At 39.8% G+C, this 27,945-nt stretch overlaps 1 protein-coding gene across 1 annotated transcript; it reads right to left on the minus strand.

Moving 5' to 3' along the window:
- Window positions 1-671: 671 nt before the first annotated feature.
- On the minus strand, window positions 672-27,466 carry gk5 (glycerol kinase 5). Its single transcript, XM_067362417.1, has 16 exons — window positions 26,845-27,466; window positions 26,656-26,749; window positions 19,005-19,080; window positions 18,826-18,919; window positions 16,389-16,520; window positions 16,228-16,303; window positions 13,357-13,418; window positions 12,077-12,150; window positions 11,924-11,984; window positions 11,629-11,755; window positions 10,825-10,929; window positions 10,471-10,565; window positions 10,223-10,326; window positions 9,398-9,457; window positions 9,180-9,313; window positions 672-1,805 (listed from the first exon to the last, which is right to left on the minus strand). Exons 1-16 carry the CDS (start codon window positions 26,971-26,973, stop codon window positions 1,639-1,641), a joined length of 1,590 nt encoding a protein of 529 aa, XP_067218518.1. The 5' UTR covers window positions 26,974-27,466; the 3' UTR covers window positions 672-1,638.
- Window positions 27,467-27,945: the final 479 nt, after the last annotated feature.

A 27,945-nucleotide genomic window follows, 5' to 3' on the forward strand; every position in this document is an offset into this window, starting at 1 on the left:
TGCACGACAAAACCAAACGTAAATAATTTATATATATATATATATATATATATATATATATATATATATATATATATATATATATATATATATATAAATATAACAAGAAATACTCGTAAAATTATATATATATATATATATATATATATATATATATATATATATATATATATATATATATATATTTTTACGATTATTTCTTGCTCATACCACTTTATCCTTTACATATATAATTGTAGGGTATCCTTATTTGGTTTAGCCTTTATTGTGCGACTTTATTTACTTTGCACAGTTGTTTTATTAAATTGTTCGACACAGTTGTAAGACTTCAGCAAACTATTTTAAAGTAAGGTAACACTTTATTTTACAGTGCCGTAGTTACATTGTAATTACTCAAATAAATACTGAGTACTATTAATTAACTACAGTTACAGTTAGGGTTAGCTACTTGCAATTATGCATAATTTAATGTTATTACTATACGTACACGTATTAATGTGTAACTACGGCACTAAAATAAAGTGTTACCTAAAGTACTACTGTAACTAGCAATTTTAGACCTATACATTATATAATGAGTATCAGGACTTTAGTCTTTATTTCATTTTAGTATTAAAACGTCACGTTTTATCCATTAACCCCACACTGAAAACCTTGGACTTATTTGCAGGACACAATTTATTTGCACACAATCTGACATTAAAATAGCATACTGAAAATGTATTAAAACAATTAATTTCACATACTGACATAAAACATGGCACAATGTTAGAGTTCTTTGAAAGTCTATTCATAAAATACATTTTTGTTTTTTCAAATATCATAGTCTATTCTTTCTTTGAAACCCTGATTATCAGCCTATGATATTACAGTTTCACAGTTACTTATTTACTACAGCAGAATGTAGAATCATTAGCCACAGATGATAGCATCAAGAGGAAACTGCAACACTGCTATAGTTTGTAAAAAAACAAGTAATAGCAGGTTGGATGCAAAAAAAAAAAATAAATGTCAGGGAAAAAAAAAAAAAACTTTAGGAAATATAGCACTTCAGGTAACAAGTTTTCCATGTCTGCAGCATTGTCTTTGTATTAAGAGGTACATTTAATATAAAAAATAACCTATATAACATCAGGATATTAGAAAATATCAACTAAAATTACATGAAAATTACAATATCATCAATCAATGCTTGTATTCCTTGCAATACACTATTAATGGATGAACAATGTGTGGTAATAAAAGGTGAGAAAGAGCAGTAAGTTTCACTTAATCCCATCCAATCTATGTAAACAACATAATTATAATTATAATACTCCTCTCAGGGTGAGATGTCATAATTTGGGAGACAAGTAACCAGGTTACCTCACTGAGGATCTCTCATACCAAAGCTCCTCATTAAGGCACAGTTAAATAAATTCATTTGTTCATTTTTATTTAAAAAAACAGTAGTCGGATAAAGGCACTGATTGATTTTCAGTGCCTGATGGCTGAAGTTTTGATTGGCAAAATCATAATTATACATCTGTCTTATTCTAAAGTAGGAATTGTGCAGCAGCCTGACACCTCATCATCATCACAACACTACTGGATTCACAAATGAGTGACTTGGATTTGCACAAACAAACTTGTGGTAAATCAGGGCTGGCTGTACCAGTGCATGGATCGCTGAAGAGCTCTCTCCCAGCTCTGCAGGACAGCTCTATATTGGCCTCCCTTGTCCCCTTCTGCTTTACTCCTTCTGGGAAGGAAATGTTGGTCAGTGGTCAAAAGCTTCTTCAGATCCTCTTGGCTTCTCCAGTAGCCTAAAGGACAATTCAGAATAAAATGGGCAGATTAACTCTGTAAAGCCTGACATTTGAAATAACAGTCTGGTTTTTCTTCAATCTAACAGTTTAATAGATACAATCTAACAAACGTTTTGTTGAGTATCATATTCGATACATCAGGCTTCATATAGTATGAAATAAGAGGAGAAAAAAAACTGAGCAAAAATATTCTGATAGCATGTATTGTGAATCAATGAGATCTTTATAACAGTATAGAAGACTAGTTCAAATATCAGTTGCCACTCTATATCTCCCAATAAAATATCTTAGGATATTTCAAATGCTTAGTTTTATGATCTATTTATTTATTTACACCATGTCAATAAGGCTATTTTCATTGCAAAAACTGAATAAACAACAAAATTCATACAATTAACAAAAAAACTATATAAGACATTTTATATTAATACAAGATAAAAATTCTAAAATACATTCAGGTGATACTTTCTTAAATACATCAGTTTAACATCTCGGAATAAAACCTTTGTCTATTTACATTAAAGACATTACATTCCAGTAAAATATGTTTAATAGTCATTGTAGTTTGTCATGGAAGGCATGATGTTGGAATAACCATGTGTAAGACTTGTATGACCCAAACATCATCTAGTAAAAGTTATGATCAAAGCTATTTTCACAATTATAATAAAAGGCCTTTTTACTTGCTACAAAAGTATGAACTATCAGTCAGAAGACAGATAACATGTAGTAGATTGTAGGGGTGTAACAATATGTTGTGTCACAATAAATCACAATACAAAAATGCAAAAATATGTATCAGGGATAGTGCCAATATGTATTGTGTATAGTTCACCCAAAATGAAAATTACTGTGTGAGAATTTTTTTTTAGACTACATTAAACTACTATATATAATGTTGAATATAATGTATAGTAATGCAATGGGGGAATATTTGTTGGTCCTGATAATGCCAAATGACTTATGTTTCAGTAAAAAGTGGCCTACATTATTAAATATATCTAGTTAGTGACAGAGTGCAAACATATTTGTCTAAAATAAATCTGTGTTTCAGCGTCAGGATCATGAATATTTTTATTCTGGCGTCACCTTTGTCCAGGGCTGGATTGGGACTCATTTTCAGCCCTGGAGTTTCATGCCAAGGCCTACAAACTATCCCTGTGTCTCAAACAGCTCCCTAGCTTCCTTGGTCGTGTATCAGTATACCATTTAAATGAATGTGGCCGCCTCACTGATCAGTGCCCTGATTAGTGAACTAGGGAGCTGATTGAGTCGCACGCTATTATGGGTGCTCTGCCAGTTCTTGGCCATACCAATAGATGTGTATTATTTCTGTATTTTTGCTGGGTTTTTTTTCTTTTACATTCAAGAAATATAGTTGAGAATGTCTATTTCATAAATGTTTATTTGCACTACTGTTTCTGACTACCATCTCTCATATATATATATATATATATGCCATTTAATATCTGCATTTTTATCTTCTTTAACTTTACTAATATCATTTGTTTATTTGCACTACCGTTTCTGACTACCATCTCTCATATATATATATATGCCATTTAATATCTGCATTTTTATCTTCTTTAACTTTATTAATGTCATAAATATGTTTATTTGCACTACCGTTAAGCACAAGCGCCACATACTGCCAGGGAGTGAATTTGCACGTTCACTCTGCGCATCGCCAGTGAAAATTGCTTGGATGTGAACACAAAAAACGTCTCGAAAAACGCTGGCGATAAACACGTGCGATATTCGTCCCAGTGTGTACAGGCCTTTAGACGGGACCACTTTAATTCACGACTGACTATATTAAAATAATGTAATTAAAACCTCAGTATATAAGTCTGCAGTAGTGCACTGTTCTCTACAGCCTTGTAAATAATTGTAAAAGTGTGTGTTTCAAAAATATCTTCAAATACCCATGATAGTACAAATGATAGTACAAAAAATGCTAAAATTTGATAGAGTTATTTTTATAGTTATAATAATGATTTTATAATGTGAACCATTGATTTATTCTCTAGCCATCTAGTGGCTGTAGTTAAAAAATCATGTTATTTTAATTTTAATATAATTAAGTGTTTGATTTCCAGTAGATCGTCCACTAAACCCAGGCACATTTTTCATGTCTATCACTATGAATGAAATTTAGAAATGTAGATCTTTATTAAAGTGGATTTAACATAGAATTTTGCTTTTATATAAATGTATATACTTAAATTATTACAAATTGAGGCAAATAAATAACACAAAATACCATAAATCCTACAAAATTGCACAACTTTACAGTAAAATATTAAAAGTAGGCTATTACGTTATATGTTACAAAATCACATTTTACTGTCTGGTTAAGCAGAAAAATGAATATTGTTGGCCAATGTGTAATAGCATAGCAAGCAACATAACATAAGTGATAGGCCATATTTTATTATTTGCCTACTATTATTACGATATGAGTAAGCTGCATACATGCCTTTATCTTTTGCATGTTTTCCCCTCTTTCTTTTTTATTTATTTACGTTACTTAAATCGGCCTCCGGTGCTTAGACCTTTTGCCTTAACATAATTTAGCACTGATTTAGAACTTGTCCCGCTGTCCCTACAGACGTCACCTCATCCCTTCTTCTCGTATACTTTTGAGCGAGTTGTCTTCTCCGAGCGCACACTCCGAGTCCAGGTTAATTTACCCACCGAGTGACATGATATCATTGACGTTGCATGCAAATGAGTGGTAAAAACCCGATCATGCATTTGTTTGTTTGTTTGTTTTTTCTTGCATGGTTGCCCCGTGCTGCCCTGGGCCGTCCAGGCCTAAATCCGTCACTAAATGTTTTTTAGGAAAAAGTTAGGCTACTCAGCTTAGTACATTTGGCTGCGTCCACAGTTTCTTGAGCATCCATATTTCAACCCAGTGCCATGACAACACCGGCCCTCGCGGCCAAATAAACAGACCGGCCCACCGGGAATTCTCCTGGTGCTCCCGATTAGCCAATCCGGGCCTGCCTTTGTCCTGTATATTGGGTTACTAGCACCAGGTCCCCAAGCTTATTAATTTCCACTCCAAATGTAATACCAAATTGAACATTTTAAATAAACAGTAATTTTTTTTGTTAACCCTTTACTATGTCTTGGAGTATCGCAATAATATTGTATTGTAGTTCAGTATGCATCGAATCGTGAAATGAGGGTATTGTTACACCCCTAGTAGATTGTTTACCTCAGGAATGGGCAGTATTTCCGATACATGTATTTCAATTACATATTTCAAATACAAAATAGTATTTTGTAATTTGCATTTGATAGGGTTGATAAAAATGGTTTTCTATTTTGTATCAAAATACTTTAGTGTTTTGTATTTTTGTAGTTTTAAAATACTGTAAAATACTTTGTAAGAAGTCTACATGATGACATCAAAAAAATGCGGCCTCTGATTGGTGCCTGCTCAATAGTTTACCCAGTAGTTTGATCCATATGGAAAAAGGTGGTCAAGAAACATGCAGGCTGCCAGCTACATACACTTTTGGCATGAACTGCTATAATTTTAAACAGTTCATGTTAAGTTTTGGTATTCGTTTTAGTAGCCTAGGCCAAATAATAGTAGTTTGACAGATCACAAAACTCACGGTTCGGATCATTAAGTAATGGATTGGATCATTTTTTGGATCAGCACAAAAAAAAAAAAAAAAATTGGGGGGTGGGGGTAACTGCATTTATTACTTTAACTACTCCAATACCACAGCAGAAACTACTAGCCTAACTAATGCATTATTAAAGGAAAGTGAACAGACTGTCAAAAGAACAAATACTGTACACCAATTACAAGCATAGATAAATACAACATAAAGTTACAAATAAAGTGTAAGGTCTAACTCAGGGGTGTTTCCTCTGAGGCGGCAAGGGAGGCAGTGCCTCCTCAAAAAAATAGGGTGAGAAAATAATCCATATTACATATAAAACACCACAAATATTACAAATTATGACATTAAAAAGAGCGCAAGTCACTCGTATTTCTAAAGGAACACTGCCCAACAGCGACACCCGCAGGTAAAGTTTCAGCAGGAGACATGCCTCCCTTTGCTCTCATTGGAATCCATAGAAAACCATTAGACCCCAAGCGTGCGGTGGGTTTTGTGGGGGGTAATTGAGAATGAATGGGGGAAAGTCACGACAGATGAGGCAATGTCTCCATCGCGCTATGACTGGATGTAATTGGTTATGATTGGATATGATTGGTTTGTGCGGTAAATCCCGCCTCTTGTTTACATGCACGTTCCGCGCGTCAGTTTGAATTAACAAATAATGGCGTCAATGTGACGACTAATTGAAAAGTAAGTAAACAGATCACCCAATTAGATATCACCGCTTTATGTCACTTCAAAATCAAACTTGAAATGGACTGAAAGCATGATGACTGCGGGTTTTTTTTTTTAGTGCAATCATCTTGGTGAAATTAAAAATACATCTTTGTGTCTGTGACAGACAGTGTTAACGTAGCATGACTGATGATCCAAAATAGCCTAAGTTGACAATTAAAAAGAAAAACTTCAATACGCAAATAAAATATATTGTTTAAATTATTATTGCCTTTAGTTATTATTTTGGAATGAATGTAGTAATGCTTAAAACACTAACTTGATGAGATTGACTTGTTTTTGATAAATAGAACATTTATTACAATACATTTTTAAAGCTGCAGTCCGCAACTTTTTTTGGTTAAAAATTATCCAAAATCAATTTTTGATTTATTGTAGGCCTAATGCTTTTCCCCTCAGTTGGTCAGAACAAAAGTGGCAGACATGTTACTTGTTCAGGTGATATTTTCCAGTGAAAATTCTTATATTGGTCATACTTTCAAGATGTAGAATCTGTGATTCTTAAGTTCAGTATCAACACCGGTGCGGTGACTGACGGCAAGCATTAGATTCATCCGCGCTGACGAACTGTGCCGAGGCACAACGCACCCACAGATAACTGTTCCGCATATGACTGCAATTGCAGGTTTTAAACAAGAGATGGAGACACAAAAAAAAAAAAAAAAAAAAAAAAAATCGCAGACTTCAGCTTTAATGTAAAATTACTAAACAGAATTGTATTTGTTGTAATGTAAAGTAATGTTCATTTAACAAGGAAGATGTGTCAACATTAAGAGAAATGCATGAATTTACATTGATTCATGAATAAAAAATGTGCCTCCTCATTTCAGAACACCACTGGTCTAACTGTAGTATTAATTATTGTGTACATAAATGTAATCATTAAATGTAAAATGACATTGTTCACTGTTTAAATTTAATATAGATGAATCTTTGTTAAAGCTGTGTTTTGTTGTTTGATTTACATGACAGACAACAGCAGGTATTTATAGATTGCTGTCATTTTAAGAGTAAGACCCCATGCACGCACACATCCGATATAGACACTTCCGAATTGTCACCTTGTTCAATTAAGACATAATATTTTGTCTGACATAATGCGTGTATGTGTCCATCCAAGTGCATTGAGGACACGAAAGAGAAATCAATTTGGAGTTTGCGAGCTATATGAAATGCGCCTCTCTCTCTGTGTGTGTGGGCTCGAGCCTTGTATGTGCGTCTGTGCGCACTGATAAAAGCGCGGCATACGATACCGAATTAAATCCTCTTTTGCCTCTTCTAGCGCTGGAATGGTTTTATATCTATTTAATGTGTAAACTAGCAAGACAAAACACGTGCAAATGATAACCTTTTACTCTATTTTGGTTAAACTTGCATTTGATCTACAAATCACATGCTTGCCAAACCGTGGGGCTTGGTCCGTATGGATCAATGATCAACAATGATCCGTTTAACCACTACTAAATCGTTTACGAATTTACATAATGTTCTTGAAAACTATTATACCGACAACATCCCCCTCTATTTATAATTAACAATCAAATGATTAATTAGTTAGAAAACTAGTTGCTATGAATACAGGCACCATCAGTTGTCTTCTTATGAATGACTTGTTTGTCACTGAGTCAGTGTTGCTGATGCAAAGTAGGCCCTTCATTACCAAACACCAAGTAAATAAATTAGGATACAATTATATGAGTCATTCACAACTGTTAAACATTAAACTGTTGGTTACATTAAAACTAACCTTCATTTGGGAGATCACAGGGATATGTGAATATTTGATCTGTTAAAGCCACAATGTGTACATTTTAGCCACTAGAGGTCACTTATTCAGTCCCTTATCCTTGATTTTGCTGAATCATGGGATCAGATTATTAAGGTTACTGTAGTATGAAGCAGAGCAGGGCCGAGTACTGTGCAAGCAGTAACGAGGCCGCTGGAGTGATTGCTAATGAGAGATGAGAGCAAACATCTCGAGAGCAGTGGAGCTTTTATTATGCCACAGTTGCCACTTTCGCTTTTTTCCAGTCAAGTGTATGTGGAGTAAAGCAGCACTGTTTATCATATTAAATACATTTGAGTGTGTTGAGAATGATGTTATAATGTTACTCTGAGTGTTCACCCAGTAGCTGCTATGAGACACTTGTTGCACACTGCAGTAAACTAGATCAATATTGAGCATGGTAAAACATGGTTGCGGTAAATCAAAAATGAGACTAACTTTGAGCTATATAACATGATTAGTTTTCTGTCAATGATTGTATCAAAACAGTTGCTCATTTGTCTAATAAAACACAATATATTAAAGTTTCCATGGTTTCTACAAAATAAAACCAGAAATTAAGGTGATGCACGGACACAGTCCGTGTCCTGGTTAAAATTGCTTATTTCTCTGGATTTAAACATCCTTGGAAACATTTGGGATAATGCAAGTACAACAAAATATACTGTATTGTTGTTATGGTATTTTTTTTAATCCAAAAATCATACATATTGTGCCTTTAACTGGATGCATATGTCAGATTTATTGCAAGACTCGGCAGAGAAAAGCTGGTGCTTTCAAACATTGTTTACTTAATCAACTGAGTCAGTGTAATGGTGAAGGGATTGATCAAATAGGCTAATTGATGGAAGGTTTGCGAAAAAAATTCATGCTCCCTTGTAAAAGTATTTTTTTGTATTTTTAAAATACAAAAACACAGTAGTTTATTTTGATACATGGTGTAGCTGCTGTATTTTGTAGTTTATTTTGATACACCTAAAATTAAGATATTTGGTATTTTATTTTTAAATACATTTTGGTGTATTTTTGCCCAACCCTGGTGTACAACAGGTTTTTCAGCAAAGACTTGATCATGTGGATTTTAGAGGTTTTAGAAATATGCATATCAAATATGATACAGAAGACTTTATAGAGTACATAGAATCAGATTAAGCCTAAATTAGGAATCAGTTTATTTATTGTATTATAATATGTTTTTTTCCTTACCTGTTCCTAGTCCCGCTACAAAAGCAGCTCCAAGACAGGACATTTCAAAGTGACTTGGACGCGCTATCTTGCGGCCCAACAGATCAGCAGTCAGCTGCATGATGAAATCATTTGTGCATACACCTCCATCTGCCCTATAAATGTGTAGAAATACACGAAAGTTCAGACAGGTAGATTAGTCCATGTCACAAGACAGAGAAATGGGGTAAAACCCTCACCTGATTTTAGTAATGGGAATACGCGTTTCCCTAAGCATGACATCAAAGAGCTGCTTGTTCCTGAAAATAAGAATCAGAAGTGCTGTTATTTGGTAGTATGTACTTGGTATGACAAATGCATGAACCACATATGCAGGTAATGACTAAAGATGCACTAGTATTAAATGACTAGTGGTCATTACCTATAGGTAAATTTCAGGGTATGCAAGTAGTCATAGCAGCTTATTCTTCGAACATAACCTGCTCCAGAGCAGGTTTTGGAACCTGCATACCTCAAGTAAGCTAATTTTGGTTTAACTGAAAGATCAGGGTATATGTGACGGTTCCTATCGCAACTTCCGTTTCATGCAGACTTAATAAATCTGGGAAAACAGTGTTAAATATCGAGCTAAATCCTAAACACATATGGTTGAGGACAAAGTCTATTTACACTGTCCTGCAGGGACTTGTTTAACTCAAATATTTTCATTTCCACAGAGTTTAGTTAATCATTTTAGTAGGCTATCTTACGTTTATCAGAACAGATATAATAACAGATGATTTGAAGCAATCCACCACTATGTATATGAGCACATATTGACTGATTTGGCTATCACAGTCTTTCAGTGTAGTTGGTCATATACTAAAAGTTAATACCAGAAATTAACTTTTGATTTTATTAAGGGGCAATATTTGCCCATTTTTTCCTAAGGCCTGGTTAATTTCTGACCTTGACACAATCAGTCCCTTCTGTCTTCTCATAGCTTTAACAGATCATATTCTTTGATTATTGAGAGATCTTTTGACAATACAGTCAGATCTTGCAAGCAGCTTTGCTCAGCTCACCTGAACGCTATAGACTCCAGAATGGCTCGGACCAGGTGTCTCTTGGTTGTGGAAGGTTTTAAGCCCATGAAAGAGGCACAAGCTTTAGGATCATTCAGAGGGGCCTGTGGCACAAAAACAAACATAACAAATTCACGAGATGAACCACGACCTAGAAACCATGTAGACACATACATACAAAAGACCAGCCTGTATAGGCAACAATGAAAGTCTATGAGGTAAAATATCACAGACACACATAAACACACCTGTAAGCCACTGAAAGAAGGCACAAAATACACGCCGTCTGAGTCTTCCACGCTAGTAGCTATGGTTTCTGTCTCTTTCACATCAGAAAAGAGCTCTGTAAGACAATCAGCAAAGAAGTTACACTACAATAATAGAATTACGACAACAAAATAACTTGGTCACCAAGAGATCTTCAGCTTTTTTTTTTTCCAAATTTTATTCAAGTTAAATAGATTTCTCATAAATACAAAAAGAACCAGGGAAGATTGTAGATACACGCTCAACTCCATTAGGTAGTGAAAAATACAAATTGAAATTAAGGGATATGTGTGGGCTTGATATTTTGCAAGTAAATGAATATTAGTCTTCCTTACCTAGATCCTGTGCCCATTTAATCGCAGAACCTGTTCCAGCAGCACTGCCTTCAGCCAGATACACAATATCAGCACCGATCTTCCAGCCCACCAGCGGATAAAGGCCTATTCAGAAAACACATGATACAGACCATATGAAAAGGAGAGAGGGACCAACAAATGGACACATCAGTGGTTCTTTTCTAACCGATCACATAGATCCATCATGAGTCACAAGTTTTTTTTTTTAAATGTTTTGGAAAGAAGTCTCTTATGCTCACCAAGGCTACATTTTTTATCAAGAGTGCAGTAAAATTAGTAATATTGTGAAATATTATTACAATTTAAAATAACTTTTCTAATTTATTTTGAAATGTAGTTTATTCCTGTGATGGCAAAGCTAAATTTTCAGCATCATTACTCCAGTCTTCAGTGTCACATGGTCCTTTAGAAATCATTCTAATATATTTTAATTTGCAGCTCAAGAAATACTTTTTATTATTATCAATGTTGAAAAAAAAGTTTAATATTTTTGTGGAACCATGATATATTTTTTCAGGATTCTTTGAGTCATCTTTATGCTAGCTTATGATCAATTCAATGCATCCTTGCTGAACAATAAGTCAGTAATTATTTTCACTTTGAATGGTAGTGTACAATTCAAATAACAAAACTTCAATTTTGTTTTTATGAGGTCTAAAATTGTGTGCTACTACGTAGTTGGATTAGTAGTAGTAGTTATAGTGGATTATTATTAGTAGTTCTTTTACAGCTGAATATTGTGAGCGTATTAGTCAAGAAAAGATCAGCACTGGAATGTCATACCGGCTACAGACGTGTGTGGTTTGTTTCCTGTATTGATGTCCATGAAGGTCCCTGTGCCCATAGTAATTTTCACATCTCCAGTGTCAAAACAGCATTCTCCAAACATGGCTGCTTGTTGATCTGCCATCTGTGACATGACAAGTAGTATTGTGGCACCAAATACAATCAAGCGCATGTCATTTAAAAAAAAGAAAAAAAAAGAAACGAAAACTGGCACATTCACAGAAATCTTATTTAATGTGTATTGTCTTTATAAACAAATCATGTTAAAATGCATGACAACAGATATACTCACAACAGACATGATTGGGATGGGCACCCCGAATATGGAAGGGTCACATGATCCAAAATTATGACTAAATACAAGAAAAGAGCATTAATTAATTTAGTCAAGAATGCACTAAAAAGTATTCTGGAAATGTTGGAGCAATAAAGGGTGAATGAGTACCTTGTGTTCTGCACCCTGGGAAGGATTGAGAGAGGTATAGAGAGAAGTGAGCAAAGAAATCCACTCCAGCACATCTGATGATCACACAAACACACACTATGAGCACAGACAACATCCTATGAACATGCACCACTAACAGAAACACGTTCTAAGACACTATATGGACAAAATATGAAAAACACAGATACACATGGGCAGCTCTAAAAGTATAATTCACCAAAAAAAATGATAGACCAATACAATTCATCTTACTTTCATCCACTGTTGACTATGTCCTTTATGTTTAATCATTTACTTCACAAACAATTTGGATGAAAACTTTGCAAACAGTTGTTTCACAAGAAAAAAAACGTGATGTGTTTGCAAATTAGTAAAGATTTGCAAATGAATTATTTTCAAACAAAAGAAAAAACGAGCAAAATAAAATTAAACAAAAACTGATTGAAAATGGATTTGCTAGCCAAACGTTCTAAGATTTTTCGTTTTGTTTGCCAAATGTTCCTTTTTTTCTTCTTTTTTTTTTTTTAAATAAGTTTTGCTCACTGTGGCAAGCAGGGCAGGGCCAAGAGCCGTGGGAATGGAGCGAGGTCTCGAGTACCACGGAGGAGCTCCAGAAGGATAAAAGGAGTGATGAAAGTGGAAGTCAAGAAAGAACCAGGCCTGGAGTTTATGTTGTTGTTTAATTTATGCGGCAGTCATCTGTTTTGTTGTTTGTTTATTTTTATGAATATAATGTTTATGCTCAACATTCGCAGATTCCCGCCTCCTTCTCTGAACACAAAGCCTGTTAACACTCACAAATGCTGCATTTATTTGACCAAAAATACAGTAAAATTAAAATAAAATGGCAGAATCTACCCAGAAGGTTGTATGGGAAAGCTTGAAAAAGACAGAGGGATCTGTGTTGTCTGGAAAGTCATTACAAATGTGGAACAAGTCAATATATTTTGATAATGAAGAAAACCATTGTTGAGGGGGTATTTTGTTATTTTCTATTATAGAGGGGAAGTTAAAATTATAAATGATTTAAATTTTATCTGGGTTCTTAAACAAAGCAACTGTTTATTAACGATAATAGTTCTTTTTCTGTTCCATGTAAGATAGAAAGGTTATACAGGTTTGGAACAACATGAGTAAATGATGACAGAATGACCATTTTTGGGTGAACTGTACCTTTAATCTCTCAAGGCACATGTGTTTGTACTCAAGTCCACAATCCAAAGGTAATGATCAGATAACAACAATTACACAAATATTGTAATCGGACAGCTGTAACTGACCTGATAGGAATCAAATATTGCTGTTGCACTGGCATTAGAGTAATCTGTAGCATGAACCAGGCCTGCAAACAAACAATGAAACATAACAGAACTTTAAAAGACGTGCTGAGCTGAGCCCTCAATATAGGAATTTTTCCTGGTCTTCAAGAAGTTCAGATTTGTACTCACCCCCTTCAGCAGTTTCACTGACCTGCTAAAGCTATTTATAGCCAGAGCTGTTTTTACCAACTTATTTTTATGTGTGAAAATTATATAGATATTTTCCATTATATGTTTAAGCTTTAATGCATCTCCATGACAGTCATAAAAATCTGGCCATAAAAACTGATTTTTTTAAATATGGCTCTTTATAATTCGCAAGCCATTATAACTAACGCTACAAAGAAAAATATTTCTTTGTTACTGTTCAAGTACAATTTGCATTCAATACATCACAGAAAACCACAAATGGGTATGTACAAATTCAAAAATATGTACCATTCAAAAGTTTAGGGTCAGTAAGAAATTTCTTCCTATTTCTTTCTATTCATCAAAGAATCCTGAAAAAAAAAAAAGTATTACGAATATATTACGGTTTCCACAAAACTACTATGCAGCACAGCTATTTTCAACATTGATATTAATAAGAAATGTTTCTTGATCAGCAAATCAGCATATTAGAATATTTTCTGAAGGATCACGCGACCCTGAAGACTAGAGTAACGACGCTGAAAATTCAGCTTTACCATCAAATGAATGAATTACATTTTAAAATATATTAAAACAGAACATGGTTATTTTAAATTGTAATAAAATTTCACAATATCACTGTTTTTACATTCAATACACGCAAAAAGAAACATTTAAAAATATTACCGACCCCAAACTTTTGATCTGTAGTGTATGTGATCAGTGGGTGCAAAATACAACCAAATAGCCTGAAACAATCTCACACTGCATGGCTCCTGGTCATCCTTATCAATAATGTGCCAAGTTGGAAAATAATAAGTAATGTAAAATGATATCATCACTGTAGATGTGACAGCATATGATTATCTACCCATAAACACTGGTGTGACATTCACCTTTTCCAAGGAATGTGGGGAAACTGCTTTCTAAAAATAGTGTTAGTCAGTAATGTAAGAGATCGCATGATTTTAACTCTGCAAGCTCTCAAAAGCCTTGTTCAGACCGTCAGTCCAAATCCAATTTTTGTGCATATCTGACTGGAATCCGATGATATTTAGTTTGAATGACATAAAAAAAAACCAAAAAAACACATGAAACACGATTTTTACAAATCCGTTTCAAGCTACATTCATATGTGGTTTGCAGTGTTGGGCACGTTACTTTAAAAAAGTAATTAGTTATAGTTACTGGTTACTTCCCACAAATAGTAACGGAGTTAGTAACTGAGTTACATCATTATAAAAGTAACTAATTACCAGGGAAAGTAACTATTGCGTTACTTTAAAAAAAATAAAATATGTCAAATAACTTAATGCCCCCAATATTAAATATAAGTCTAAGAATAAATTATCACTGGCGCGTGAACTGGAGCGTGTCTTACAGGCTATGAACCGAAACTCAGCGGCTGCTTGCCTTGCAGACAAGAGAAATATATCTATAGAAAGCTTGAAATATCTAAAAAAGAAAAAAATAGGCTACTCTGATTATGTAGGCAACATTCTCTCTCTAGGCGCGTCCAGTATATGCGGAGATGATGATAGTCAGCAATGTCAACTTCATCTTCGCAGCCGACACTGATTAAGAAAACATCACTTTATTAATAAACAATTAAAATGTCTCCTTGCTGTTTTTTGTCATATTCATAATTATTACTTTTGCCGGTTCTTTATGGCAAGCTTTATGCGTGCGCTGGAGTGCATAGCATAGCCTATATAACATAAACGCTCATTATTATGGTTTATTCTCCCCATTATTTAAGAAATTAAATTAATATAAACGTGATTAGTCAACTAATGGCTTAAATGAATAACTACTAGTCGACTAGAAAAACTTATTTCACATATTTCCAATCCAGCATGTCACAAAGGGTATTCTGGTTTGAGCTCGCGCTCAGCTCGCATGCTCACAGACACACACACAGAGCATTGTTCATTATTATCAGTTTAAAATTGGCCTATATTTGTGTAGGCTATGACTAACCGCAGCACACACCAGAGAAAAATCTTTGCAGGTCCTGTATGGCTTAGAGAGAGGGCTACTCGGATGAAAACTGCATCAGTGAGCTCAATTATAGTAAGGCGGCATTTTTTTTGCCAGTAACGGTAACGGCGTTGTAACGGGAGAAAAAGTAATTAGTTTGATTACTTGTTACTGAAAAAAGTGACGCCGTTAGTAACGCCGTTTATTTATAACGCCGTTATTCCCATCACTGGTGGTTTGTAATACTTTTCAAATCACATTTGAAATCAGTTTCAGTCTGACTGCTCTGATTTCGCTGTTCTCATGGCAAGTAAAATGTAAACACTACAGACATTGTTGTAGGAAACATGCTAAAAGTTGTTGCGAAAAGCAGGTTGAGCAGGAAATTACAATACACTGCTAGTCAGCCTGGTTTAAACACTTTGAATTTTGAGACCATTGCAATAGAAACAAATGCAGATATTCTGAAAAATAAAAGAGCGCCACAGAACACACATATCGGATCTGAATAGTTGCGATACACAGTTTGGACAGTCTATCATTTAGATCAGATTCCAATGAATAAATAATCGGATTTGGACTGACAGTGTGAACATAGCCAAAGGAATCCAGCCAGAGTACTATGCACCCTGAGATCAGATTTCCACTCATGAATTTCCTCAGATGAATTCTAGACAATAGGATCCATCAATTTATGAGTTTTTTTCATAATGTAACAGCCACCTTTAGTGAGTTTGTACAGAAGCCAGGTGTCTATGGTCCCAAAATAACAGGAGCCGTCTTCAACTGCCTCCCGCAACTGAGGAAAGAGAAAGGTAGGTTAAAAGTGCCTGTCCTAGATAAGACAAATACTGAATGCCATATTTGAAGTAGACCTGGTTTACCTGAGGGATATTGTTCAAGGCCCAGACAAGACGTAGTGACACATGTTGGGTAGTAAAAACTACCAAACTGGCCGCAAGGAACCGCTTCTGTCTGGTGAGGAAGTGCAACAGCTTCATCACCCCATTTACTGTCTGTCATAACACATACATGCAAATAAATATGCTGTTAAAATCACAATGAAATCAAAATTGACAATTCTAACATTTTACGGAAAATTGCAGTATTTATTTAAAAAGATTTATCCATAGACACATCTTTTTTCTTTAATTCATGCGCTCTGGACTTTAATCAAAATAACATCCCCTTCTTGAAATGACATCACCTCTCTTCTCTGAAGACAGGTTTTTGAGCGTGAGGGCGGGACAACCTGTCACTCACATGACATCACAGCAATAGCAAACCATAACAGTCCAATTCCCGATGGACAAAATCAAGTCCCACCCTTGAACTAATTTTTTCTTGTTCAAGAAGCCGTTTCACTCAGATATACGTCACTCACAAAAGGGAATAGAAGATCGCAACTTCCATTTCATGCCAACTCTAAATATTTTAAAGTCCCTCTGTGATGAAAGTCAAGTTTTTAATGTTGTTTATATGTCTATCTGGTGTTTTTAATATGCTTTAAGACAAACCATGTGCAAATTCATGAGTCAACACCATTGCAGAGTATTTTCTCTTTAAAATCTTTAGTGATCTAAAGACAGTTTCAAAAACACGGTTTGAAATCGCTGGTGTTTCTTACGTCACAAACATGTTGTAACCAATCATGTCAACGTGCCGGCGGGCTTTAGCATATCATTACTATGCTGTGAAGCAGGGGAGTCTCAAGAGAAGCCAGGTTATCAGGTATATTTTTCTGTTAATATAAAAAAATCAGGTAGATTTAGCAATATAGCAGGTGTATGATGTTACGATGAACTATATGCCTTTGTCCACTGACGTTCTGAGTTTTTCAAAGCCTTTGTAAGGATGCTGATTTTCAGAAGGCAGCTATCTGCCTTGATGGTGAACGGGAACATGGTTTTTGTAACATTAGCAACACATTATTAGGTGTTTGATAACGTAGTCAAGCAAAAGGCTAATCATATTAATTACTGTTATGTGATCGACGTTGTAAAGAGCGTTTACCTCAGTAAGATAACTGAATGGATCTCTGAGCTTGTGTGCGTAAATGGAGGCGGGGCTAATTAGCGTATTCATGGTTCCTTGTATACTAAATGAAGCAAAGGTGTAGAGTCACATTCAAGCCATTTTGAGACGCTTAAACGTTCCATGTGGACAGTACAATAGTTGTGACAAAAAGAAAAAAAAAGAAAAGAAAAAAAAAAACACTTAAAAAAAAACTTAAAAGTAAAACAGGAGATCACCACCACCTTCCAGCTTGACCTCTGCCCTCTATGATAAGATAATGAAAATATTTTTCCTCTCTGTTGAAACTTGTTCAAGAAGAACCAGTTTTATCTGCGACTACAAATACAGGGTCAGGGATGCTTAGAGTGAACTGCAATAACATGGGTCGTAATTTTCAAACTGACAAGATTTTGACTCCTAAATGATGGGGAAAAAATTAATCAATGTGAATGATGCAAACCATAGGAACAGTAACATGAAACTCAACCCAGCTACTAAGGAGGGGATTCTGCTGACTCAAACTTGAACACTTTTAGTATGCGTCACAAAGATACTCACAGGCCAACTATTCCCATCCAAATTCACTGTCAGCACCTTGCACAAAAATATCAGCAATCAATCTTAAAGCAAGAAGTCTATATCAGCAAGAAGTCATAGAGGTTCTTGTTTCACTGCTGTATTGCTTATTTAGCTCACAGGACTTGGAATGAAACACTCATTCATTGATGTACACAAACACAATGAATGACAAACATAACGAACTGTCACAGTCCAAACAATACACACTTTGTTTGCAGTAATAAACTGCTGTACAATGTTATGTATTGACTGTTATTAAATTATACAGGCAACTGTTTAGCCATTTGGAGATTATTAGCATTAACTGAACCAACACCTAAAAATGTACCAACAGCTTCTGTTTCTGTTTCGTTTTGCATAAATTTTGTATAAGCATTAATAGAGCAATTTTGTTTCAAATGTATTTGAATAAAAATATAAAAACAGTATTTTTTTTTATGTAATTTATTCCTGTGATACATTTTTTCAGGATTATAAGATGAATAGAACGTTTAAAAGAACAGCATTTATATGAAGTCTTTACTGTCAATTTTTATAAATTTATTGTGTCCTTGTTGGATAAAAGTATTAATAATAATAAATGGTAATAATAATGTATGAATTGTCAATGTCGATCCAGGATCATTTGGATTATGTTGATTGATCTGTTTCAGTGATTGGCTCAAGGAGAGACTAAATTGAACAAATATGTCAACAAGGTGATGACATGATCCACAAAAGCCTCACCTTCATAGTGCAGGACCCGTTCCAGGATCTCGCCAACTCGACTGCCCTCAAGTCCTGCCAGGTGATGAAATTATGAAATGGTTTTCCTGTGTTTCTGGAGATAATAATATAAAACAAGTCACCTCTGTTGGTCCACTGTGCTCTCTCTGGAGAAATCACAGAATTTAACATATACTAACCTGTCCCAGGTCATGAATGTTGCCCTCTGGGTTGAAATGCCAAGACCTTCCATTTGGCACATCTGTAAGCCTGAGTCTAAATCATAGAAAATCATAAATCACTATTATAACCTTCATCAGACCTTTAAACTCATGGACCAACAACATTTACCACAGAGGTTCTAAACCTTTTTGACAACAAGACCCCCTTTGTACAAGACGATATTCAAAGGCCTCCTATTTAAAGGGTTAGTTCACCTAAAAATAAAAAAAAATGTCATTTTATCATCCTCATGTCATTCCATAAGACTTTTGTTCATCTTTGAGACACAAATTAAGAGAATAAAATTTGAGAGATTTCCTCCATTGACAGTGTATGGCAGTGTTATCCAACCAGTGTGACAGGTTGTCAGGTGTGCTGTGGAAAATTACCCAATTCCAAAAAATAAAAAAATAAATGCTACAAATAAGATGTCGTTAATGTTAGGCGGAAACCTTGTATCTCTATAATTCATCTAATTTTTTTTTAATTAATGCTATTAGTCATCTGTATGTGGGTTTTACAAAAATTCAACCAAAGAAAAGCATTTCAAAGTGCTGCGTGTTTGCAATGCAAATGAAATGAAAGAGCTGATGTTTGAGTAAGTACAGTGTTTTCTTTACACAAGAAACACTACGTCTACAAAGGCTAATGTTTTTTATTTTTTATTTAAAAGAACCGTCTTAGTCTTTGGCAGGTGTTTGTCATCTAGCTGAAGCAAATATACGGTTTTAAATATCCTGTGCATAGTGTTTTCTCTTTTATATCATGAGATTTTGGTCAAATGTATTCAACAATAAGAAAAACTGAGCACCCATATAACTACAATAAAAAATAATAAGCCTAAATTCAATATGTTCATCAAATATAAAGCGATTGAGTCTGTTCAGAAAAATTTGGATTCATATGGATAAGTTTTACAATCTGTTTATGAATTTTTTGAAGTGTCACAGTGGTAGTTCGCAGAAATCACTCAGATTTCATTCAAATATCTTCATTTGTGTTTCGAAGACGAACAAAAGTCTTTACGGGTTTGAAACAACATGAAGGTGAGCGACTGATGACAGAATTTTCATTTTTGGATGAACTAACTCTTTAAGCTGATATATACCTCTGGTACTTCTGTTGCAATAAATATAAATAAACTCAAACATATGTCAGTTTATTGACAGCTTTTTTGCATTTGAAATGAGATTATGTTATATAACTAAATTAAAATGATTTTAATACTTATTGAGGCCCTCCTTGAAGTTTGCAGAGTACCATCTTGTTGAGAAGCACTGATATATCAGATTGGACATCAAAATAAATCACAGTGCCCCCAGAGTTATTACATATTACACATGTATAATAAGACGCTGGTTTACGCTGGTCCAGGATGTAATTATAAAATAAATATGTTGTTCCCTTTCGATACTTCACTCGTACTGCGTATGGGGAAAGGTCTCCCTTTTTCCCCGCTGCTGAAGCCTTTTTCAATAACGCAGTGTAACTGCACCGTCATTGGTTCACTCATAGACAAGTTGTTGAACCAATGGCGGCGCGGCATAGCTGCGCGGCCTATGGCGACAAAGCGCGCGAATATTCCCGCCGAAATGGGCGGGGTATAGGGCTATATAAGCAGGCGTTTCGCCATAGGATTTCAGTGTTTTCTCCTTCAGCGACGACATCTACTTCTCTTCGCTGATCTCCGCCTGAAGCCGAAGAAGCTCGCCGCCTTCTGCTCTCGCCGCCGTCTGAAGAGGCTCCCGCAGCGGACTCGCCTGGACTCGCCGGTGGAAGAAAGCGCCGGCGCCCTCGCGGACTGCAGCTTCTAGCGCCGTCGCCGAGCCGCCGCCTCCCGCTTCCCGCTTCCGGCCGCTTCCTGTGCGTCCCCTGCCGCCATCCGGCGCGCCGCCTGAGAGCTTCATCCGCGGCTTAAACGCCGCTCTAAAAGAGCGATTTCCAGCGGTTTTCACCGCTTTAAGAGCTTCCGCGGCCCTCGCCGCTCTAAAGAGCCACCCAATTGCCGTTTTCACGGCAGCGGCGTCTCACGATGCCCCGCCACTCATGTGGTACTTGCAGGGCCCCCTGCACGGGCGACGATGGACACAGCGAGTGTCGCTTGCCTGGGCAAGCCCCACGCAGACGGCGCGCTCGCTGGAGACTCATGCCCGCACTGCGGGCGCGCGGGTCTCGCTTCCCTGCGCTCGCGGGTCGCCTTCTTCACTGAGGGCGATCTCGCCGCTCGCGCCCTCCCGTCTCCTTCCTCCCGCGGTCCGGCGAGGAAAAGACAGCGGGGTAGAGCGACTCAGCGCCAGGAGTTGAGCGAGCTCACGCCGGCCCAGCCCCCGCGTGCCTCGCCCTCTCCTCCCAGGGAACTCTCTCCAGTTCTGTTCTCTCGCCCTGAGCAGCGTCCCTCCGCAGAAGCGAGTGACCTCGTCTCATTCGGGGGAACAGACGACGAACAAGACGACTCCATGTCTCTTGCGGCTTCCGAAGCGGAAGGATGGGCTGGCGAGCCGGAAGACCCCGCTCCACCGCCTCCCTTGGAACCCATCGAGCATGGCCAGGGCATGGATGCCGAGCTCTTCCGCATCCTGTCTAGAGCCGTTGAAGAGCTGGACCTCGAGTGGGCCCCTCCAGAGGAGCCGTCTCGCAGCCGCCTGGACGAATGGTTTCTGCCAGGCCGCCGCCAAGCACCTCGCCAGCGTTCAGCGCCCTTCTTTCCTGAGGTCCACGAAGAGCTGACGAAGTCGTGGGCGCTCCTTACTCTGCCCGCCTCCACACTACGCACCGCTCCGCCCTCACCGCCGTCGACGGCGCCGAGGAGAAGGGATACGAGCGCTTGCCACCCCTAGATGAAGCGGTGGCTGCTCACCTCTGTCCTCCCGCGGCTGTGGGTTGGAAGACGAAGAGGGCCCTTCCTTCCAAGCCCTGTCGGACCACCTCTACTCTGGCTGGACGGGCTTACACCTCGGCGGGCCAAGCTGCCTCTGCGCTCCCACACCATGGCCATATTTCAAGCATTCCAGGCCAAACTCCTCCGCTCTCTGGATGAGTCTGGAATCGACGCGCCAGCCTTCAAAGATCTCCGCAGCGCCACGGATCTTGCCCTGCGAGCTACGAAGGCTACGGCCCAGGCCATCGGTCGTTCCATGGCCAGCCTGGTCGTGTTGGAGCGCCACCTGTGGCTCAACCTAACGGAGATCAAAGACCTAGACAAGACGGCCTTCTTAGACGCCCCGGTCTCGCCTTCTGGTCTCTTCGGGCCTGCAGTGGATGGCTTCACTGAGCGCTTTACTGCCGCGCAGAAATCGTCTCAGGCTATGAGGCATTTCTTGCCTAAGCGCTCCAGCTCCGCTTCTGCGTCTAGCCGCCCCAGGACTGCGCCGGCTCAGCAGAACAAACCAGCCCCACCTGCAACACAGGCAGCGCCGCCCAGGAGCATCGCCAGCGCTCGCGCCCTGCGAAGCGCCCTCCCTTCCCGAGCGCCAGGGACCCCGGCCCAGGATTGTGCTGGACCCGGTGCCTCCCGAAGTCGTCCTGATTCGTCGGACAGGAAGAGGATGGGGGACCGTCCCGTTACGACCGGACCACCCCAAAAGCTCCCACGGGTAATTTCCCTCCGCCTCGTTTATTTCCGGGCGTGGGAAACATACTCCAAGTGACAGCTGGGCCCACACCTGTTGCGCCCACTCCAAACGCCGTTTTCACGGCGGACAAATTTTTACCTCATCACAAAAGAGCAAATTTCCTCTTCCACCCCTCGCGGTGTACGACCCTCTCAACGGCGGTCTGTCACCCAACATTATTCAACCCCTAGCCACTCGGGCCGAGGCCTGGCAGGCCATCCCCGATGTGTCAGAATGGGTCATGGGGATCGTAAACCAGGGCTACTCGCGCCAGTTTGCACGACGGCCCCTCGCTTCGCCGGGGTGCTTCAAACATCGGTCAATCCGGACGACGCTCATGTCCTCCGGGCCGAAGTCATGTCGTTGCTGGAAAAAGGAGCTGTGGAAATGGTTCCTCCGTCAGAGAGCGAGACAGGCTTTTACAGCCGCTACTTTCTGGTCCCCAAAAAGGATGGCGGTCTCAGACCCATCCTAGACCTCAGGCTTTTGAATCACTCCCTCATGAGACGGAAGTTCAAAATGCTGACGCTGAAGCAGATCCTCGCGCACATTTGCCCCGAGGACTGGTTCTGCTCGCTGGACCTGAAGGATGCGTATTTTCACATCCAGATAGCCCCCCGTCACAGACGATTCTTGAGATTCGCATACGAAGGGGTGGCATACCAATATACGGTCCTGCCCTTCGGGCTGTCTCTGGCTCCCCGCACCCTTTCACCAAGTGCATGGACGCGGCGCTTTCCCCTCTGAGACAGATGGGAATCCGGGTTCTGAATTACCTCGACGACTGGCTCATCTTAGCCCGTTCGCGAGACGAGCTGGAACGGCCACAGATCCGTGCTCCTCAGCCATCTACAATGCCTGGGTCTCAGGGTCAACTTAGCCAAGAGCTCGCTATGCCCCACTCAACGAATTTCGTTTCTGGGAGCAGTTTTCGACTCGGTCCGTATGACGGCAGTAGTCTCGCCAGAGCGCGCCCTGGCAATTCAGCAGCTCACGGCATCTGTCACGAACAAAGCCTATCTCCCTCTGAAGTTTTTCCAGAGGCTGCTAGGGCTGATGGCTTCCGCCTCCCCGGTGCTGCAGCTAGGCCTTCTTCGGATGCGGCCTCTTCAGTACTGGTTGAAGTTCCGGGTTCCTCCCCAGCGCATGGCGGCACGGCCGCCTATGTCTCAAGGTCAATCGGGCCTGTCTTCTAGCCCTGAAACCTTGGATGGATCCAGTATGGTTCCAACGCGGAGTCCCCTTACAGGCGGTCTCACGGAGGACGGTGCTCTCAACAGACGCCTCCAACTTGGGCTGGGGCGCTGTGTGCGAGGGCAGACCGGCCTTCGGCTCGTGGAGCCACGAGGAAAGCCATCTACACATCAACTGTCTAGAGATGCTAGCAGTGATGAAAGCCCTTCAGTTCTTTCAGGCTTACTTGACGGGACGTCATGTTCTAGTTCGGTCAGACAGTATGACGGTGGTGTCATACCTGAACCACCAAGGCGGTCTTTCGTCCAGCCGCTTATGCGCTCTGGCGAAACGACTGCTGGAATGGGCTCTTCCGAGGCTTCAGTCGCTCAGAGCGACTCATGTTCCTGGCAGGAACAATCTGGGTGCGGACATGTTGTCACGGAGCAACATCCCCTCCGACGAGTGGATGCTCCACCCCCAAGTGGTCCTCACGATCTGGGAGTTCTTCGGGAAGGCAGAGGTAGACCTCTTCGCCTCAGAAGACAACTCTCATTGCCCAACATTTTTCTCGAAGGAAGTAGATGCTCTGGCCCACACATGGCCCAGCACGCTCCTTTATGCTTTCCCTCCGATCGCACTGATCCCCCAGGTCATCAGGCGTATCAGAGAAGACCAGCACAGAGTCCTTCTGGTGGCCCCGCTCTGGAGGAACCAGGTTTGGTCCTCAGAGCTATTCAGGCTCTCTCTAAGAGCCCCGTGGCCGATTCCCCTGAGACGGGACCTCCTCTCTCAGGCAAACAGAACAATCTGGCACCCACAGCCGCAGCTCTGGGCTCTGCACCTCTGGTCCCTCGATGGGAGCCGACTAGCCTCCCCGGGGACGTCCTAAATACCATTTCTCAGGCTAGAGCCCCATCTACGAGGCGCCTCTACGACCAGAAGTGGTCAGTCTTTGTTGATTGGTGTTCAACACGCAACATAGACCCTGTGGAGAGTGACGTATCTTCCATACTGTCTTTCCTCCAAGAACGCTTGGAAATGGGGCGCTCCCCTTCCACGCTTAAGGTTTACGTAGCAGCCATTGCAGCGTTCCACGCTCCTATTGCTGGCCAATCGGTGGGACGAAACGGGCTCGTGATCCGTTTTTTGAGAGGTGCTAGGCGTTTGAATCCTCCTCGCCCTCTCACTATTCCCTCCTGGGACCTCTCGTTGGTCCTCAGGGCCTTGAAAGAGCCCCATTTGAACCAATGGGTTCAGCCGACCTCAGGCCCCTAACACTAAAAACCGCTCTGCTACTAGCACTAGCATCGGTAAAGCGTGTTGGCGATTTGCAGGCCCTCTCTGTGAACCCTGCATGCCTCGAATTCGGGCCTGGTGACTCTAAGGTCGTTCTGAAACCTAGGCATGGCTACGTCCCTAAAGTGCTCTCAACTCCGTTTAGAGCTCAGGTCATCTCGCTCTCTGCTCTTCCTCCCTCGGCGGACGAACCAGAGCTGCAGCTACTCTGCCCAGTCAGGGCATTGAGGACCTACATAGACCGATCACAGTCTTTCAGACTGTCGGATCAGCTCTTTGTTTGTTTTGGCGGCCGCACCAAAGGGTCTCCGGTCTCGAAACAACGCATTTCCCGTTGGATAGTGGATGCTATTAACCTGTGCTACTCCTCACTGGGCACTAATTGCCCCATAGGAGTCAGGGCCCACTCCACTAGAGGAATGGCTTCCTCGTGGGCTTGGTCCAACGGAGTTTCCATCCAAGACATCTGTGAGGCGGCCGGCTGGTCTTCGCCGTCCACCTTTGTCAGGTTCTATCACCTCGATGTCCCGACCTTACAAGCTCGGGTCCTGTCGGTGTGATTAGCGGCTTCCAACAGGTCCCGCTTCACGCCACCATAGGAAGTATCTTCCTTCAGTGTAACCATGGGTTCGGTTAGGCTTTGCCTCCGCTTGTCCCTTTTTGCCCCCCTCTGGGTGGCCAAATGCAAGCTATATCGTTCCCAGCCGTGGCACGGCGTGGTTGAATTCGTTCCCCATACGCAGTACGAGTGAAGTATCGAAAGGGAACGTGCTCGGTTACTAACGTAACCTCGGTTCCCTGAGATACGGAACGAGTACTGCGTCACTTGCCGTGCCACGAGGCTGCGGCTCAGGGTCGTCGCTTCAGTCGATTGACACTGAAATCCTATGGCGAAACGCCTGCTTATATAGCCCTATACCCCGCCCATTTCGGCGGGAATATTCGCGCGCTTTGTCGCCATAGGCCGCGCAGCTATGCCGCGCCGCCATTGGTTCAACAACTTGTCTATGAGTGAACCAATGACGGTGCAGTTACACTGCGTTATTGAAAAAGGCTTCAGCAGCGGGGAAAAAGGGAGACCTTTCCCCATACGCAGTACTCGTTCCGTATCTCAGGGAACCGAGGTTACGTTAGTAACCGAGTACGTTCATTAGTTTTACTTTTACTAGTTTTTCTCATAACAAAAGTTTCTAATTAGAGCATTAAACATGCATTATTGATGATGATTGTATATAATAAAGTAAAAAAAAAAATTGTACATGCAGAAGACATAGTAAACATGTTGTGCTTGATTAATCTTGCAACACCAGCGGAAATATGCATATTAGAAATAAAGTTTGACACTGAATATATAATATTATATAGCTGTAAACTGTATGTAAAACAAAAACAAAAAAAATCTAATGTTTGCATTTTGCTAGCATGATTTGTTTGCATGCATGCCACTAGACTTGATGCCATTTATACATGTTTAAAAGAGTCCAAATAGTTTTTGGGGGCGCTGCATGTTTGTGTGATATTAGAGGCAGAATAAAAAAAGCCTGACCTTGAACCGCTCCTTTGACTACAGTGATAAACCCTTTCCACAGTTCCTCAGGGTCAATCTCGACCCATCCAGGCTGAGGATACAGAAGGGACACCTGTAACGAAGAAGCTTCTGTCAGATTTCACACATTGGAAGGCACTGGCACAATCCTGTCAAGTCATTCATTCCTGTCAACCGGCTGTAATTTACCTTTGAGGAGCAGGACCCCCTGATGTTGGCACTCTTATCGTACACATGGCACCTTATGGAAGTTGTTCCCACATCAACAGAGAGAATGAAACTCTCTCGTTTGCAGAACCCGTTTCTCTGAGTCCCCATTGCACAATGCACTTATTCACAAAGCCGCTAAGATATTTGAGTCACCATGGCTGTGAGCAGGTCAAAGAGGATCCGAACTTCTAGTCAAATGATAGTTTTCAGTTTTGCTCTCTAGACATTTGCGTTTCATTCCTTCAAAGACTTGAATGCCGGGTAGATTTTTATCCCGTTAAAAAAAGCCGACTCAATGTTTTTTACTTCATTGCTTTGAAGCTGTATTTTCAATGGACAAACAATAATCGAAAGCATGTATGTGTCCCCCCCAACTTTCCTAAACTCTGGTCTCGCGCCCTATTTTAAATCGGCAAATGAAATATCTACAGTTGCCTTTTGAGTCTAAAACATTCTGTTATTTACCGTAATGGATGATAAAAGTGAACAAAACCAGAGATACACGCGTCATCCTCTGTAAAGACAACAAAATACAGCGGGCGGTCGATTAAGTACGATTGTAGAAATCAGTACGTCACATATCAGTCGATAGGTGTGGAGAGTTCTTAAAGAGACAGAGCACAATTATCACGAGACAAAATGGTTTCTGAGCTCTGCGATGACGTCATGTGCGCGCGCTGCGAAAGCCCGGAAATATGTTAATAGAGCTGTTCAGACTAAATATTGGAGTATTCTGTGAAAATACAATGTGATGCAAACTACTCGACTTTTTTTTCTCAAATATGGCTGTTTTGAACTGAAAATATGCATTTACATGATTCATGATGTACATGATTCATGACACTTTTGCGTTTTCGACACTTACACGTACAAATAGCGTAAAAGTAGCCGACATGTGTGCATATTTTAATGCAAATGAGCAAATAGTTCAAAAATTATTTCCCAACTAGAATTAGACCTAGAATTTCCTTCACTGTTCTGTTTATTTATGCTTTATAATAAATTGGTCCAGTCTTGTACCTTTGTCTTTTTGTCTGATTTTAAACTTTTTTTTTTTGCTTTAAATTAAAGTTTGTAGTG

The sequence above is a fragment of the Chanodichthys erythropterus genome, chromosome 16 (genome assembly GCF_024489055.1).
Source record: "Chanodichthys erythropterus isolate Z2021 chromosome 16, ASM2448905v1, whole genome shotgun sequence".
Taxonomy (NCBI): Eukaryota; Metazoa; Chordata; class Actinopteri; order Cypriniformes; family Xenocyprididae; genus Chanodichthys; species Chanodichthys erythropterus.

Coding starts and splice junctions, on each gene's coding strand:
- gk5 (XM_067362417.1), bottom strand. CDS start 26,973: ATGGGGACTCAGAGAAACGGGTTCTGCAAACGAGAGAGTTTCATTCTC. Junction 18,920..19,004: donor ACATTCATGACCTGGGACAG/GTTAGTATATGT, acceptor TATTATCTCCAG/AAACACAGGAAAACCATTTC. Junction 10,566..10,824: donor TAAATGGGCACAGGATCTAG/GTAAGGAAGACT, acceptor ATTGTCTTACAG/AGCTCTTTTCTGATGTGAAA.